At 42.5% G+C, this 18,229-nt stretch overlaps 1 protein-coding gene across 1 annotated transcript in view; it reads right to left on the minus strand.

Moving 5' to 3' along the window:
* Nucleotides 1-18,229, minus strand: part of akap9 (A kinase (PRKA) anchor protein 9) — a 62,061-nt gene that overhangs the window by 22,901 nt on the left and 20,931 nt on the right. The window contains exons 9-21 of the mRNA XM_080516387.1: nt 17,458-17,538; nt 15,781-15,931; nt 15,508-15,578; nt 15,299-15,419; nt 15,018-15,115; nt 14,815-14,920; nt 13,682-13,913; nt 11,752-11,812; nt 10,560-10,871; nt 9,600-9,878; nt 7,649-7,779; nt 7,141-7,338; nt 4,716-4,911 (exon numbers count right to left, since the gene is read on the minus strand). Coding sequence (XP_080372513.1) covers nt 4,716-4,911; nt 7,141-7,338; nt 7,649-7,779; nt 9,600-9,878; nt 10,560-10,871; nt 11,752-11,812; nt 13,682-13,913; nt 14,815-14,920; nt 15,018-15,115; nt 15,299-15,419; nt 15,508-15,578; nt 15,781-15,931; nt 17,458-17,538 — 2,037 coding nt within the window. The remainder of the gene's footprint in view (nt 1-4,715; nt 4,912-7,140; nt 7,339-7,648; nt 7,780-9,599; nt 9,879-10,559; nt 10,872-11,751; nt 11,813-13,681; nt 13,914-14,814; nt 14,921-15,017; nt 15,116-15,298; nt 15,420-15,507; nt 15,579-15,780; nt 15,932-17,457; nt 17,539-18,229) is intronic.

Here is an 18,229-nt window from a genome sequence, read left to right on the forward strand (position 1 = left end):
TCACATTCACGTCTATTGGAGCCGGGAAACATTGAAGCTACTCAGAGCAGCAGCTCCACATTACCAGGGACAGGATTCCACTGCGCTACAACCTCAACAATTAGAAGAAAGAACTGACGTCATCTCAATAGAAACAGAAACGCTGTACAGGATCCCTTTTTAAACAGTAGGAGTTCAGATTGCACTTTTATTTCCTGTGAAATTGGGTTCAAGTGCAATAAATATAAACATATTTGGTATAGGTGTGTCTTTGTGTTTGTTTTTTATGTGGCCCCTGCACTAAACTGAGTTTGACACCTTAGTTTTAGATTATAAAAGTCGAGCTCATGAATGGAGTCAGGAAGTGGATAATTGACAAATGGGGATAAGTACAATCGGCAACCTACATAAAGCAGGAATTTGATAATAAGAAACAATAACTAAATTTCCAAATACGGAGGAAAAGTCATGAAAGTTTAATAGTAATAAAGCTGCAGTGGAATTAACTGTATCAATACAATGATAAACGTATGTATTTAACAGGGATTAACCAGAAAATCTGGATTGTGATTGTGCAGATTTAGCATATTTTCATCTACCATGCTTACAATATAATTATGTTCATAGTCTAGTGTGAATTGGGTTTATAATGGACAGTACTTGAAGAAGCGCATTGTCAGTGCACGCCAGTGAGAAACCTTGTATTACAGTCAATTAAAAAAAATGCTGTTGCCACAATAACAGAATGAAATCATAACTGAAACGTGACCCGCTGGTTCAGAGGACAACAGGCATCATTTCCTGACTCTGAAATCCTCATAATGCAATAAACTGCCTCCATGCACACCGTCACTGCACAATTACTGCTCAAAGATTTCCACATCACCCTGTGCAAAGGTCTCACAGGAATATTATAGGAACTGGGAAACGGTAACGTGAACCTGCTGAAGAGAAGCCCTATTATCTTTCACCTGCTCATTTTACTGAGCTGCTGCTCCTCAGAGCTGCAGGGCGCTTACGCGGAATGACACCGAGCATTGCATTACATCAGCATGCATAGACATGACATATGGAAAGGAAGTTGTGAAACGCATCTTTTAAACATTTAACACTGCGTGCTCTGCATTGAATCGAGAGGCCGTTTAAAGTTGCACAAACACAACCCTCTCATGTATCATTTAAACGCAGCACAGAGACCTTTCAGGCGTAAACTTACTGTATAAGGAGGAGTGGGCAGGGAGATTTTGGAGATGACCTTAAGAAGGTGGCCATTAGTCCTGTGATTGACGTGCGATATCTGCGTCTGCACCACCACGGCATTTTTCTCATTCAGGGTGCTGCAAATTGGGAAAGGTCGGGGAAGGGGTACCCGGGATTCCACCTCGTACACGTCCTGGTCCTCCCCCTCCATCCACGTGGTGCTCTGCATGCTGGAATTCCAGTAAGAGCGGTAGGAATCCATCATGAAAAAGGTGAGGACGCAGCTTTGTCACGTCGTAGCTCCTCAATTGGAGACATCAAAGCGGGTCTCCGCTGATCTGGCAGACTGAGCAAAACCACGAGGGAGCGTGAAGTCCAGGAGGGGGATATGGAGCAGTGAGCGACGTTGTGGACAGCTCCAAGCAACAGTTTCTATGTGATTGGCGCACACACACACAACACACACACCAGGGAGAAGAGTAAACAACATTTACACAGGGTGACATTCACGTCCTCTCGATCACATGCTGTCTGAGGTAGAACCCGTTCCAGGTAAATATGAGAGCGGAGAGGAGCATCCGGAAACGGTGAGGTTGGAAAGTCCTTCTTACGAGTGTCATCCTCGACAGCAGGTGGAAGTCACATCTGTGTCCGGCAGCTCAAAGTGCATTCCTGGACATGACCTGAGGAGGCACGTCGACACGTAGACGAGCATTTCTTCTTCGTAGGTCCTCTTTCAAGATCTCCAGCTTGCTCCCTGAGTTCTCGCTGACCTGCTTTCTTCAGCGTAACAACATATCCTGCTGCCGCTCAGCAAAGCCCTCCCCGTCTGCTCTCACTCTCGCTCGCTCCTCTTTCGCCCTCTCTCTCTCTCTCTCTCTCCCGAGATTCATTAACAATGCCGTGCCGTGGTAGCAACTCCGACCTCCCAACCAGCTGGGACGCCTCCCGGGGCCCCCTTTTGATTGTTAGATCCAAGCGGTAGCCGGCGACGGGTGAAATGACAGCACTCAGATCCGGAGTCACTCACTCACTTTGCTTCTTACTTCCTTCTAGGATGGCTGTCATTCCCTCTCTCCACGCATGCTCCTACTTTCATCCTATAATATTACTCACTGCGGCCGGATGGATCTCCTGTCAGGCAAGGTTCATTTAGCCCCACGGGGCTATTGTCACTGTCAAACTGGCTTTACCTCTTTTCTTTAAAAAAAAAAGTGGAAAAGTCCTCTTTCCAGTTGGCGTTCTCCATTCACACCAAAGTAGTTTTTCCACTTCCTTCACAGTTCGGTGCAGTGTCATAAAAAAAAAGTGGGAGGGAAGCAGGTGTGGCTTCAGTCCCGAGGGCCAGTGGCTCAGGTAGATTTGCAAATAGATCCCACACAAAAGACACACACACGCACGCACACAAATAACCACAGACAACACACGCCCCCCTCCTACAGAAAGTTGCCAAACCGGATCTCATTCCTTTGTCGCCGCAAAAAAATAAGCAATTAAGGTGTCCTGACACATTGCCTTGGGTTGCGCCAATAGTTCAGTCTCTGGTTGGCACGTCGACCGTCAGACCTGCTGCACACGAACGACTCCCAGCGTCTCAACCAGATAATAGGGCAACAGCAATGAGTGAGCGAACACCTTCTCCGGGCAAATAATTTACAGCAGCAGCTCAACAAAAGACACTTAACATTCCTGATCGGGCTTGTTACATCAACCTCTGCTGCTCCGCAGGCAAGACGTGATGATACAGCACCACTCGCGGACAAGAATAACGTCCACCAGGATCAATACCAGCAAGAAAATCATTAAAGGAACCATTAGAGGCTTTGTAGATTACAAACTTTTACTGTGCTATTAATTGTGTGCACAGGGACAACATACAAACGGTGCATGTAATCTGCTTGAAAGTTAAGGATAATGTCATTCTCACAGAATGTAATTGTTTGAGTTATATTTTCTGTATAGCTGCAAAAAAGCTAAAATAATTGCTTGCTATATGAATTGCATATCATTAAAATGCTTTTCTTAGTGTATTTTTATCCATATTTTAATATTGTGATGTACAAAAAAGAAAAAAACAGGAAATTGTCCAAAACATGCAGTGAATATTCCCTTTAAATATCTAAATGACTTGATAAAAAGCAGTGTGCACTGTGGTGTGGCTGGATGCAGGAAACAACAGTGATGCTCGACCTGAAATTTCTTCCAAGGCTATTTTTAGAGCAGCAAGATGAAGCCCATTTCAGCGTGAGTAACACATGAACTCCGAGCCGGCGGGAGGATGTGTCGTGCAGTCAGTTACAGTAACACATCCCGATGGCCTAGTTACGCTGGCTCCATCTCTGCGGGCCGACGCCGGACGCGACGGGTGGAGGGGAGGGTGGAGCCGCCGACGTGCAACTGGACCACGATAGGCCGGCCGGGTCAGACAAAGGCTCTGTGTAAATACTGCTGGTATCTATAGGCAACCGCTGGGAATGAGGCAGCCCTTTTGTGTGCAGATTCTCGACGGGCCAACTTTGTTGTGGGACACACTCTGCCGTCTCACCCCCCCCCCCCCCTCCCCCTCCCCATTATGTCTCCGTGGACAGGCACAGAAACAAACAGAGGGGGTTAACAGCGTTGAGTGTGCCCATTTAAAAGTTTTGACAAAGCTTAAATGTGTCACTGGAGCCTTCTGTTTGGTCGGGGACAAACGCACGGAACCATTCATCAAAAAAAAAAAAAAACAACTCAGGAAATCTAACCCAGGGCCATTATCAGGTTTGTCATAAGAGGAATATAGTCAATATAGAAATTAACTTTTTAAAGAATGTTTTTTTAATAGAGATCCAACTTGGATCCAAGTTCATCCAAGAGTTGACAGGGAGGCTAGTCTGATATTCCCCAGGAAGTTATTCCAAACCGCAAAGGTCCTTTCACACTTTATCTGGTTTTGGGTATCAGTAATCACACACCCAAAGTTTTTAAATCTTTTGAAAGTGCTATCTACTTTTTGGTAGATTAACTTTAATCCCAGGTCTAGATTTAGACTTTAGATCCAGCAGAATGTAGATAAACCAAAATCTTTTTAAGTTTTGGTTTATTTCACAAGGTAAAATAAAGTGTTTATTCATCATCAACATTGGTCTTTCTGGTTGATCAAGTATTGCCAGACCAAGACCAAAAGGAGCCAAACAATTGTTTTTCCTAATAAGAAAAGATAAAAGGGGCTAACGTTTGAGCTGGCGTGCAGTGAATGTGGTTGGTCGTCTTCGCGAGTCATTTTTCTTTCTTTGTTTTCAGTCAACCTTGTAAACTAAGTAGCCCTGGTTTCGACTTCATATTTACAATGCAAATACTGTCGAGAAGAGCAGCTTTTTTCTTTCTCCTTACACAACTCCCTTCGAAGAAATAAGCAGCGGATTATGAAAGTTCAACACTGAAAATGCTTTTATAGTAATGAGATATTTTCAAAACAATTAGGTCTTAATGCAGCGACGGACTCAACCAACGGTGACGGCTACTGGTCGGTCAAATAAACAATGTTTGATTCTTACCTGGTTGGAGGTGTCAGTGATGGCCATCAACATCTTCTCCAGAGCGTTCTGCAGCCGGCTGCTGATGCCCATTAAATATTCCTCGTTGTGGAGTTGTGGCCCCGCACCGAGGAGCAGGCTGTCCAGCGTCTGTTGCGACGGCTCCAGACCGCCATCGGCCTCCGACTCTTCTGACCAGCCGCCTTCATGCGTCTCGCTGCCCTGGAAACCTTCTGTAGAATAATGTGCGGGGAAGAGAATGAAAGTATGGAAAATGTAAAATGCTGGATTTTTATTATTCATATATTTTAAGTTCTCTCAAATATTACTGAATATTTAGTCCATGGACTGAATCATGAACGCAAGATTCATGAAAAAGCAAACATACATACAGGTTCACAAATAATTGAATTATATCTGACACTTCTCCACCATAATGGATTTATTATGAAACGATGAGACATGTACTTTAAAACAGATGTTCATCTTTACCTTAAAGTCAGGTGACTGTGAAAATAATTACAACACATGTCATATGCACCCTTACCCACTATTTCAAAGCAGATTAATTGGGCCATTGACTTCTCAGTTGGTCTATGGCCAGGTGTGGCGCTCGTTATTTCTGGTTACAAAGAGCTGATAAAAAGGTCTAGAGTTCACTTAAAGTGTGGCATAATGTGTTTGGAATCTGGATGGGCCAACTTCTATTACGCAGTCCAAAGAGCTTCCACTATCAGTTGTGATCCGGGTGAAAAATTAAAACAAAAGTAAAGACTCCACGTGAAGCACTTTTCAAAAAAAAAGAAAAAAAAGTCGATTCAAATAAGTGTAAGGCTGCCACCCAGAGAAAAAAAACAGATCAGAATCTCAATTTCCACAAAAGAAAGTGAAGGACCAAACACTACATTGTTAATGCTATTATAAATACTACAAAATTAAACGCATCTCAAATCATGAGGGTATTTAACGTTTGTCTTTCCAGTTTTTCAAGGTTCAGATAAGAAGATTCAAAAAAAGATTTTGTATCTTGATGCAACGGGTTAACAACGGCCAAGCAGGACTCAAAACTGGGTTCCCTACATCCAAGCTCAATGTTTGACCTGATGCAAGGGAAGTGATGTAAATAATCCTGAAAGAACATGAAGCCAATCAGAGCTGTATATGTGACCATAATATCGTCATACAGTTCACCAACACGACTGCCTCCATCTTAGCTGATAGTATTATGTAATTCACATTCAGTTATTCATGTTCTCATTTTCACACGAGTGTCATGACAGCAGTTGGAGTCAGAGGTCATACTGGGTTACGGTTATGTCAGACACTTCAGACATAATGACATTGCAGATGAGAGCAACGCATCTTCGGTGCGTTATAAGCAGGTGAAATCATGATGGTGGTGTCATTATACATGTTCCTGCACATCACACATTTTTTTTTCCAGACGTGTAATTTGTAACCGCAACAGCCACAGCAAATGGAAAATGCCGGTGGCCTTGTCGCTGTACTGGGTTGCATAAGACTTTCTTATTCAGACATATTGTCGCACAGAGTCTTCAAAAATCATGTGGAAAAATCAAGGACCGCATCTATGAACGTCTCAACTGGAAAAGCATAAGAACAGAGTGCCAAAACATACTGAGTTTTATGGAACCCATCTCAAATATTTATGAAAACACAATATAGAATGTTGTGATTATATCTCGATGCAACAAATCTACTGTTGCATGCAAAACATATAATGGGATCTGCTAATCACCAGTAAAAGACGGATATCTACAGGCATTTGTACATTATTAACATGGCACTTGGATTCTTTTACTGCCATGGAGTTATCAGCCTCACCTTCAACTTAATACATCGCCCTTGAAGGTAATAGGTTGTTTGTTTAGTTTTTTTGACAGCTGAATTAAAAGAAGAAATGTCCACATTGTTTATTTTTTTTCTGTTTGTGACTCGTTCTTGTGCATTCAAATAAGATCCAACAATGTGGGTTTGTCCACTATGGAAACAGAACAACAAACATGAATCTAAATCAAAAGGTGAGGGCAATCGTCTCTTTGTTCATGCAACGGCATCGTGTCGTCAGTGTTGCTACACTGCGCTGGACAACAGAGGAGATGATGACCGTCGTCAACAACAGTCTTACTGTGGCATCAATGGTCTAATTATGTGTTATAAGTAGGTGACATTCTACTCTGGATGTCTGATTTCGATTGAATATCAAAGCTTTGAAATAAGAGATTTCAGTTTTCAAAATATTTTGCTTAAACACATGTGGAGGAAACGTCATTTCAAGATCTAATGTGTGAATTAGTGAACGACAATCAAAGAGACTGATGTTTTTTCTTGACCTCTTGCTAAAGAATTGTAATTAATACATGCAGATTGTTATGATCGGGACTTTTCAGGTCGTATTTGGACACTTCGGGAGCTGGAATGTTACTTGCCCGCAGTGTTGAGTGCAGTGTTTCCTCTCTGCTGCGCCGCTGCCTGTGCGGTGGAGTGCGACGGCTCCGTCTCGCCAGAAGCAGCTCGCAGACTCTGCATGTGGAGGCCCATCGTCTCCTCTGCTGCCGCCGTGGTCTTCAGGACTTCGACCAGGACCTCGCTGAGCTTCTTGTTGGCGTTACGAAGCAGGCTCCTGAAATTTCAATTTCAGGACAGATGAGTGAATTAAAGGGTCTTTTTTCGGGGAAGTCATTCAACAACAGATGAAGCAAGATTATATTCAGTGAAAGTATTTAGAAAAAAAGGGAAACTTGTATAATAAAATCTGAAGAAATAACGCCACCAGACTACATGTTAATTATGTCGGCTGTAGTTTCAGATAGCTTCATTCAATGTATTTAAAATATCTGTGCAACACTTCCACTGCAAAAAAAAAAAAATCTTCTCTTTCATTGAATATCTGCCCAAAATAGCTTGGAAAAATAGAGTGAATGCTCCCGTACCTTTCAGTATCATCATCAGGAGACTCTCCATCGTCCTTCAAGGAGAGTTTGAGTCCAGAATCCTGCGATTTCTCTGGCTTGTCGGGATCCTCTTCAACTTCTCCCTCGCCACCGTCGCTCTTCTTTAAAGCCTGGACGGGGAGCAGAGAGAAGACAGACAGCAGCCCCGTCATTTCAAAGTTTGAATGAGGAGACTGAAAACTCCGGACAGCAGCGGACAGAGCAGCTGTGTGTGTGTGTGTGTGTGTGACCATTAGTGAAAGTGAATTGGAACAAGGCAGACACACTGCTCATTTACACATGCACACATACACACAAAGACACACTTAAACTCCCTTGGAGCTGGGAGAAAACACTACTATCTTTGTGCTGCTATAGCAACAGGTGCACCTGAGGCACAGAGAACCACCGTCGCAGCAGCGCCACCTCCTGGAAGAACTACAGTGACGCAGCTGATGTGACGTCCTGATTTCAATGACGGGATGACACACTAGCGAAAACGTTGTGGGTTCAAGAAACACTGATTCACTGGAGTGATAAACAACACGGTTTGGTTTTTTTTCTCTCTGGGTTTTCTCACTTCCTCCTAAATGATAAATGGATTTGACTTTTATAGTGCTAAAATCGCTTTACGAGGTTAATCACGTTCACCACTTCTCACACACACACAGCTGGACTCGTGATCATCAAGACATGCCGGTCCGGGATCTTGTACGTGTGATTTTCTGTTTTTGATGTCAACTTGTTTCATGCAAACCACCGGAGATCTGCTGGGAAGAGCTCAGAATAATGCAGGTAGAGAAGATGTATGAATGGATGGATAACCTCTTGTGATCATGAGCAGAAATTTTGAAAAACAGAGAAACAATTTGAAGCATTTAAAGAATTTCCCTCTGGGTTTAATAAAGTAATTCTATTCTATTCTATTTCAGCAAACGGATCTTTGAAGCAAGTAAATTACAGGAGGAACTTAGACAGGCTACTGCTGACAAATAGGCTTTTTAATGATCTATGTACTATACATGGAAAACTGCTGCAGCTGGTATTATAATGCAAACTAAAATGAGGCAACATGTACATTTCATGCGCATCCAGTCAAATATCAATGCACAGGAAAGCTTAAAACACTAATAAATGTGTGGAAATATGAAACAACTGATATATATGTATACCTCTTTAGTATTATGTAAAGAAAAAAAAAGACTCATTGTAAGGTCTTAAATGGAAGCACAAATGTGATCTGCTTCATATATTTGACCCAGAGAATATTTTACGTTTGTAAAATAAAACGCTTGGCCCTGAAAATCTCCAGGGCAAAGTTCAATTTTTACATAAAGTTATGGAAGCAGCGATGAGAAGATTTTCTCATCTAATACTAAAGCCAATTACTCCGACTTAAAAGCTCCCTTTTGTTGCTAAATTAATACCACCAAGCGTGTCTGAAGAAGTCATCTCACACAGACCAGCGAACCTGACAGCCACTGCGATCACACAGTTAAAGCTTAATCATGCAATAAATGGTAAGTGAAGACCAAGCAGGCCTTGAGATTAGCTCTTCGAGGAATGAGGAGTGCAGCGAAAATGTTAATCTTCCCAGTCAACCAGGACATAAAGATCACATAAGATGATGAAACGAAGAAAAATCTGAAATCTAAAATGTTTTTTTACCGAGGTGGAATAACATCCACCTGGGAGGTAAACCACTACTTGACTTACAGTACATTGATATATGAGGGGATGTATTAAAAAAAATAAGAAGCATTAAAACAAAACAGCTTTAAGCTCATTGTCGTTCAGGCTGTAAACAATCACCTATTTTAGCCCCGACTCAGACAGTGTGAAATAGTTTTTCACATACATTTCCACACTACATAGAATTGTTCCAAGTCACGCAACAAAGCAATGAATTCATAGATGGAAGCGGTTCGATGGTGCAGAAAGTCACGCTGACCTGCTCGGGTCCTGATTCAGCTTTCTGGAGCTCCTCCTTCAGCTTCCGTATCTCCACGTTCCTCTCCTCCAGCTCCCGCTCCAGCCGCTCCCGCTCCACCTCCTCCATCCAGGCACCCGGTGAGAGGGAGGCTCTGGGAATCGGCTCCTCCGTCTCCCTCTCCCCCACATCAACCTGGGCCAAGTGCGTCTGCATGGAGGTGCTCGCCTGGCAGGCGCGCTTGTTGATCCTGGCCAGCTCGCTCTTCTGCGCGAACTCTACCGACATCTGAACTATGGCCTGTCAGGAAGACACAGATCCAAGGAGCTCATTAGTCACACTGTCATGGTTATCTTAGCCTGAGAGTCAGTCGGCAACTTACAATGATATTCAGTTAAAACTTAAAAACAGAGTTTGAGATGTAAATTGAGCTTTGCAGGGGACAAAAAAGTAAAACGTGGAACTTTTTCAGTTGTGAAAACAGGATCAGCAGCCATTTTTGTGCAATATGCAAGATGAGAATGAGGGGAAATATAGTTTCTTTCCAAGTATGGATTTATGTATATAATCTGAATAGACCTACATTTGACCTCCTTTAGCTAAACACATCAAGCTGATACTAGTGTCCATATCAAGATGCCAGCTTTGGTTTGACGTGGAAGGGATTGAAATTGAAGTTGGTGGTGTCATAAATCACTTTTATGACTTTTCTCAGCTGAAACTGCTTCTATTCTCAGCAGTAAAACTCAACTGTTGGTGAGAGAAGATATGTTTGATGATACTTGTGGTTGCTATGAGACAAATGAGAAATGTTTGTACAAACTCGGCCACATGACTTCAATACAGCAGTACAGTGTACTCCATATATCTATTACAATAGATAACCCTGTTCCCCCTTTTTGTAATACGTCTGTAAAGAGGACAGGAAGCCGGCGACTCTCAAGTGAAAACGGTAAATAAAATCAACACTCGTCCGCCTACCTTAGCGACTTCCTCCTCCACTTTTTCTTGGTGCTTCGTCTCCTCCGCGGGAACTTCCCCCGTCAGTCCGAGGCTCCCGGCGGAGCTGCCGGCACCGAGGTCCGGTTTTCCCCCTCCTTTGCCTTCCCGTTCCTTCTCGTCTCTCAGTTTCTTCAGCTCACTGCTGTGCTGCTCCTTGAGAGTCGCTACCTCCTGGAGGTACTTGTTGTAGAGAGCCCTCCTCAGTGCCTGCAGCTGAGCCGTCAGGCCGGCGGACCCGACAGACCAGAGCAGCTCCTCGCCTCCCTCCGACAGCTCTGCCTCACGCGGCGCCTGAGAAGAGCCGAGACGGCAGAAAAGTTAGAGGAAAACTGCAGTTGCGGTGAGCTAAGATTAAGCAAATATGGCGGTGGAGGGACCGGACAATAAGAGTTCCTCAAGACTGTTCTTGGAATAAAGAGGTGCTTTTTACTGAAGATGAACTCCACCCACAAGTTGACGGCTGGTAAATACACCATTTTGTTCCTTCTGCCTTCCAGGGATCAAGAAAAGAAAGAGGTGTCTTGAATTAGATTCAGCAATGTTTCCCACCGACATAATAGCATACTGTCTCATGAAGAATTCCCATCTTGTCTGTTTTTCGTGGTCATTCGGCACCTTTGGCGCGACTTCCCTCAAGCAAAACATTCAGGATCGACATTGTCTTAAAATGCCAGATTTGTTTCGAGGTTTTCCCGTCTCAGCTCCAGCGTCAATCTCCTACCTTCCAATCTTCCCCTCTGATCTCTGCACGAAGATCTGAGCGTGCGAAACACGCGCTGTGCGGCTTTTGAGGTTAGAGAGCAAGAGTGACAGGCTCGGGGACGAGTGCAAGTTGGGAGAGACGAGCGAGCGGAGTGGCTGAAATGGAGCGCGGCTCATTCACGCAAGACAGAGTCTTCCTTTCATGGAACCGCCGAGACGAGGGTACGTCCGCTTGCTTAAAACACTGTTACGTAACTTTTCATCGGTGGATGTAGGTCCACTCATGATGCAGCGACTCGAGCCGGGCTGCAGATTTAGGGCACGTTTTAGCCTTGAGGCTGAAATACTCCCCTCCCGTCCACCCTCGCTGTCACAGCGTCTTAATGCAATGCGCACGCCGCAGCTCGTAGTTAAGGCGAGATGCGTGTGACACAGAGTATTTAGGAGAAGGCAAAAGTAGGAAGCAAACCTTTAGCGCCTCTGTGTGCTCATCCATCCTCTCAGAGCTGGACTCAGCAGTGCCGGACAGGCTGAAAGATGAAGGAGCCACGTCAGGATTGTTTTCGGCTTTAACAATTGTTTCCATTGCAAGATCACAAAAAATATGCAGTCATCGCATTACTTAATGTAACACTCTAATGCCTTGGCAATACTCACCAACCAACCTAATCTCATGCAATACTGCTAAATATATTCTCGATAGCTTTGTCCAGTGGAAGGGGGTATATCGCTGTGTATTGCAGTTTAAGTCATTTGTATTTTCTATGAGTTAATCGCACGTTAATTTCTCCTTTATGGGATTGATGACATATCTCAGTTTTTAATATATTATCCTAAACTTGAACTCACAAGTTGTTTACCTGTTATTTTTCAGTCCTTACGAAACAGATCTTCATTCATTTACTGTGATATTCATTTAAAACAGACAGTGATTGAACAGATTTCTTCATTTAAATAAAAAAAATCTGATATTTAGGTCAAAAGACTTTGTTAAAGCAAAAGTCTAATTCAAATTCTTCAAATGAATATTCAGTTAATTTCAGCGCTGACCACGACATAGCAACACAGTCTGATAGAAGTCATGAGGGAATATACACGGGCAAATCACATCGATCTCAATAACAGCAGTGAGCATTAAATATGTAACGGAAATCCAAATATTGAGCAGTTATGCTCCGGAAACAAGCCAGTCATAGAAACCAGGGCTCACAGTTGCAAACTGTAAACAGTGGAGGGCAGCAGCATCTCAGTGTGAATAAAAGGAGTGCAACTCTTCCTGCAGTGGTGAAAAACTGGCTAACACTTCTTTAAAATGTTTATTATGGGCTGTATAAACATCCAATGTGTAAAGGATTATTTATTCAAGTTATTTCCTCATCGTCAACATTTTTGTGCAATTTATTTAGTTGTAATGCTGGATGTAGAGGTTTATGTCAAAGTTGACGCGGAACATTTAAGTAGATACAGATTGTTTCTGCTGTTCTTGAGCCGTGAGTTTAAGTCGTCTTAAAGTGCCTTTTACAGGTTAGTGGGCCAACAACGGTCGCTTGACTTGGCACTTTAAACGGGCTCGTTAATATTTGATCAGTTAAGGCTTTGTTGTCATCTGAAATGGGCCGGGGAGCTTTCACATTGGGCTGTGCCGGATGTGGAGGCCAGCTTCCCTTACAAGATATTTTTAGTTCGCTCAATGACACAGGCTCTTCTCCTATCATACACAGTCAAACACTTAATTAAGTGCACCTACCCACAACTGACTTTTTGTGATGTCTCTTTAAAGAATGAAGGCCAACATAAATAATGAAATACCAACATTAGTTTGGAATCAAATCACAGCTATAATAAAATATTTGGATTATTATATTAGGAGAAATATATTATATAACTGTTCCTGTATTAGGCACTTAGAAGTCTGAGTAAAACACCCTTAATTACAATATACACACCATGATATATTTACTCAGGAAATGTACTGATATTTTGCCAATTTCAGCTTTAAAATGTTCTATATTGGTAAATTGCTCACTGGATTTCTGTTTAATATATGCTGCTTTTGAGCACCACTGTCCCACCATGAAATGTAGCATTTGGAAACAAAAAAAAAGCACAATAAATAATGGTGAGAAAGGTGCTTAAAAAAGTGGTAAAAACAGACAGGCAGTGGAATCTAAGTCAATATTGAGCATAATCACTTTATGAAATATCATTCATGTACAGCTATCAATTTAAAAAGGCACAGAAAGAAATGCTGAAGCGAATAAATACGACCACTGGCCAGATAAAGGGTCACAAGATCTTTCTTTCTGGACGTCAAGAACAAATATAAAACTTTCTGTCACATTTATATCGAGTCGTGACTGGTGCGTTCTTGTGATGAGTTCGGTTTTCCTGGTCATCACCTGTCAAAGGCCTGAGCTCCCGTGACCTCCTGCAGCCGCTGCTGCAGCATGAAGAGCTCGGTGGCGTAGCGCTCCTCGGCCTCGGTGGCGTGCCGCTGGTAGTGAGCTCTGAGACGCTCCGTTTCCTGTCGGTGACTCTCCTCCAGCTGCTGCTGCTTCTCTTGGGCCTCAACCTTCAACCTCTGTACGTCCATTGAAGCGGTGGCCGGGGCCGCAGCCGGCTCGTCCCGATCTAACCATCGCAGCAGAGGTTGAATGTGAAAATCAATACGGCTGAACCAGGATAGTATTTCAGAGCAAAATCAATTAGATGACACTTAAATGTCTGTTCCGAGTGGGGAAAGGGCTGCTGCCGGGTGAAAACGCACCTCCTCCATCAGCGAGTGATGAATGAACAGGAAGTAGTTATGTTTGTAGAATAGGATTAACAGAAGTCCACATATTTTAAATAATTTCGTGCATTTTTCCAAAAATATATGCATTATTAGAATCTTCAAATAATTATATAGAAAATACAAGAACTCCAATTACTATCGGACCGAAGAAGAAGTGGAATTCTCTTCTTTATATAGTTTGTGTTGTTTTTAACCAGTGGTGGCCAACTTACAAGTATCTTTCCAACTGCATTTGGATAGTTTTTACAAAAGCTATCCTTTTGCAGCAATCAGGATTGGAACTCGGGTGACTCATACTCAAGGTAGACTTAATCAGATGTGACACCAGAGAGGATTAGTTACTGAACAAAGACCTGCATGAAGTCAAAGTCTGTGGAAAAGTAATAATACGTGCATTGATTTTCCTGATTTCTCTTACATCAGCCAGTTGCAAGTCAAATGCTGGTCCATTACAATTTTGTTTCTACAGTTTGTAGCATCAATATAAATACGTGACATGCATACAACACACCAACTTAAAGTAGTGAAGGTGCATATGAGGGGCTCTGAGGGATCACTGGGTGTGTTAACAGAGATCAAAGACTGGCAAAGCTCCTAAAGTCTGCAGAAAAAGAACATCGCTAAATCTTTAATGTGAGACATCTCAGTCGACACCTCCGTTTTATAACCCAGTGACCTCAGATAAGCGACTCATCTCGGTGTTCAAGTTTTCACCTTAGAGGCGAACTGCAAATGTACCTTGGCTTGATGAGGTGCTGGAGGTGGAAACCTGCACGCGCAGCTCCGAGATCTGTTTCTGACTGGTGGCCTTCAACTCATCGTACGCCGTCTGCAGTTCAGCCACCTGAGACACAGTCGTTCTGTTAACACCTCGCCACTCGCCGTTTCGGTTTGTGGAATTTGGACCCTGCATTTCTAACTCTATATTTGTATGTTCTCACCTTGTTTCCGTCAGCTCTAAGCAGAGCCTGGAGCTGCGAAAGTCGACAATGTTCCTGCTCAATGGTGTTGCTCACCTGTTGAAGCTCTCTATAGAGCTCTGTGGTACGACAAGGCAAAATACACGATATTCAGTTTCATATCAGGAAATATTAAGGTGAATGGCTGTCGAGAAATCAAAATGCTTTCAAACAACCTGGAAGTGCTCCATTCAACCAGAACATGTATTTTATTACTCCTAATACTTGTTAGAAACTGTATTGAAATTCTTCACAGTGCATACCTCTGGCCTCCAGGACAACAGAGGTGGTTTCACTAGTGACTGGTCTTTCCTCTGGAGCAAGAGACCGGCTCTCTGAATCCACCCGTTCCAAAAACTCTTCGCCAAACACTTTCTGAAAAGACTTCAAACAAAGAGCAGAGAGGAAAACTGAACATGTGCGTTCATCAAGGTAATTAAAAAAAAATGACATCATTAATCATAGTAATTACCAGAATGATCTGACTGCATTCCTCTGACACAGCCTGTATCGTGTTCTGGTATTTACAGACTTTTTGTCCATCTGAAAAGGAAAAGAAAGTCGAAAATAAATACAAGTAGCATGTCTATGTTAAACTGTAAATAAAGTCAAGAAAAAAATCCAAACAAACGTCAGAGTATCTGATTTTTGTCTTTCAATCCATTATTGAAGCCACATCATTTCTGATGAGATTATTTTGCCACCACCACAGTGGCACAATATTATCCGGGAACGTTCTCCTCACCCAGGTCACCCTGATGGTCTTTCGGGTTCTGCAGTTTCAGCTGCAGGGAGATTGTCTGAGCGTCTGTCTCCTCCTGAAGCAGCTCGAGCTGGGCAGCATGGATCTGAGACAGGCTGAGGCGCTGGGCCTCCATCTGAAGACGGCACTCTCCCTGAAATTGGGGAAGAAGAAAAAAAAAAAAAGAGAGATCATTCCATTGACATGTAAAAATCCACAGTTACACCTCTGCTTGGTCTTTACACATACTGTACACTGTCTACCATGGAGAATCATGGTAATAAACAAGATGAAAATCTTGCATTTTAAACCCTCCCTTCCGATCTCATTGCCCAATTTTAAAGCAATTTTAAGGATGGAAAAAGACCCGGGAATTGCCGTCAAGCAGATCACATATCTTAAAAAATAATCACAAATGTAAATAATGTATTGTGGCGCATCCATTTGCGAGAGGAGATAAGTGATAATGGCATAATTCAATTAATCCGGTTGAAACATGCGGCGTGTGTTCAGGATGACAGGTCTGCTATTATCACTTCTGTGACGGAGAACAAAAGGGCCGCAGCCAGACTGTCCTCTCTGATTATACGTGCACGACTTTGTTAATGCCACACAATTATGAAATTCTGTTACCTTTGATGTGACACGTTTAAAAGTGCACTCGACATCGTAATGAGGCCGCATTTAAAGAGCTTTGTTATGATACAATCTCCCCCATCGACAATACATCTGACGGTGCAGCCGAGTCCCTTTTCAAATCCCAACTACTCGAGCTTGTGGCTGCTTCAAATATGCAGATTCGAGATGGCTGCAGCTGTGCTCTGATGTGCCGCTGCCACACACAAGAGACTCACTTCTCTGAGACAAAATCTAAAGTCGACACAAAAAAAAAAAATCAAACCCATATTTATGAGAAAAGCACTAAAATCTTTCACTTCATTTATGAGTGAAGAACAAGAACCGCTCCCAGCTCTTGTTTCTCCAAATGTAGAGTTCAATATCAGACCAAGGATATGACTAAATTATTAAACTATTAAATCAATATCTGACACAGCAGCAAAATTTGGTTCCTTCTGCCAAGAAAACCAGACATTTTCCCAGGGTTGAGATTTCATTCCCCATGTTTTGATCCTGTAGTTCTGAATTCAGTCGTTGCTAGGACATTTCTCTGACTCCAGTAGCCGTCAACGCTCACTCTTGGCTCAACTCAGGCATCAAAGACCATTTTTCCTTTAAAGTATTTTTTTTTACGACTTCTCATTCAAACATTTCCTTCATTTCCGTGACAGAAAAGCTCTTCTCTGATATTACTTATCAAATTGTGGAGTCTTCAGAAACCTGACAGCTGCTCAATTTGTCATGTTATTTTTTCTTCACTTGCATAACTAGATGGTCGGAAATACTTCATTCTCATTTTTACTTTCAGGTAGAACTACAGCTTTTAAAACAGAGCTGAACATACAGTATCTTCTTATCGAGGAATACAAGGCGTCATTCATAATTCTGAGAATAAATACAAATGAAACCCACATCTTATGTTCCGGGTAGAGACTAAAATGAGCAGACTTTTTAACACTCTGGTGCAAATCTCATACCGAAACAGTGGTGTTGCTGCAGTTCCAAGTATATTGACCTTTTACACCAAAATGTTTGATATATCAAAGCTTAAGTGACATTTACATGTTCGGGAGTCGCTCCCTCTTGTTCTGCTCGCCGATACGCGGCATGCTTGGTGTCGCCGTCCGTCCCACGTCTGGTTACCTTCAAGAACAAGCACAAGAAACATGTTCTGATTTTTTTTTTTTTTTTTAATTAAATTTGCAGTGTGAAATATTTCCAGCGTACAACTGCAGACACATAAGGCACTGATGGGAAGAAGAATAAAATGCACCTTCATGGATCACTTCCTGAGCAGGAACGGAGAGTACCGGTACCTCTAATAAATCCACAAAATAGCTTTAAGTACCCACTAAATTTGTAATGTCACTTTGACTCCAAGTGGCAGATTTGTTTCGAGCGATGCTTATTTTCATTTTCATGCAGCTTCATGAAACATTGGTTATTAGTTACATTATGAGTATAGCTTTACACAACACCAAAAAAAAAAAGGTTCTGCATGCAAGTAAGAAAGTACTGCAAAGAACATAAAATGCTTAAATGATCATTTCATCTTTCTTATTTCTTAAAGTTGAAAAACTACTGTTTGTTTCTGACTTGCATTACCGAGTTGAAAAGCAGATGCTGCAGAATTCATAATGATCCGACCCAGGAGGCGACACGAACAATATGAAACACTGATGTGACATGGCAGACAGACAATAGATATGTTTTGGGGCTTTTTTTTTTTTTTGCTTTGTGAATTAGCAGCACAGCTCAAAGTGACACAGACAGAAGTGACTGGGTTAAAATGGCTTCTCACCTCAAACCCTTCACTCCCTGCAGGATGGAAAGA

The sequence above is a fragment of the Blennius ocellaris genome (assembly GCF_963422515.1).
Source record: "Blennius ocellaris genome assembly, chromosome: 20".
Classification (NCBI taxonomy): Eukaryota; Metazoa; Chordata; class Actinopteri; order Blenniiformes; family Blenniidae; genus Blennius; species Blennius ocellaris.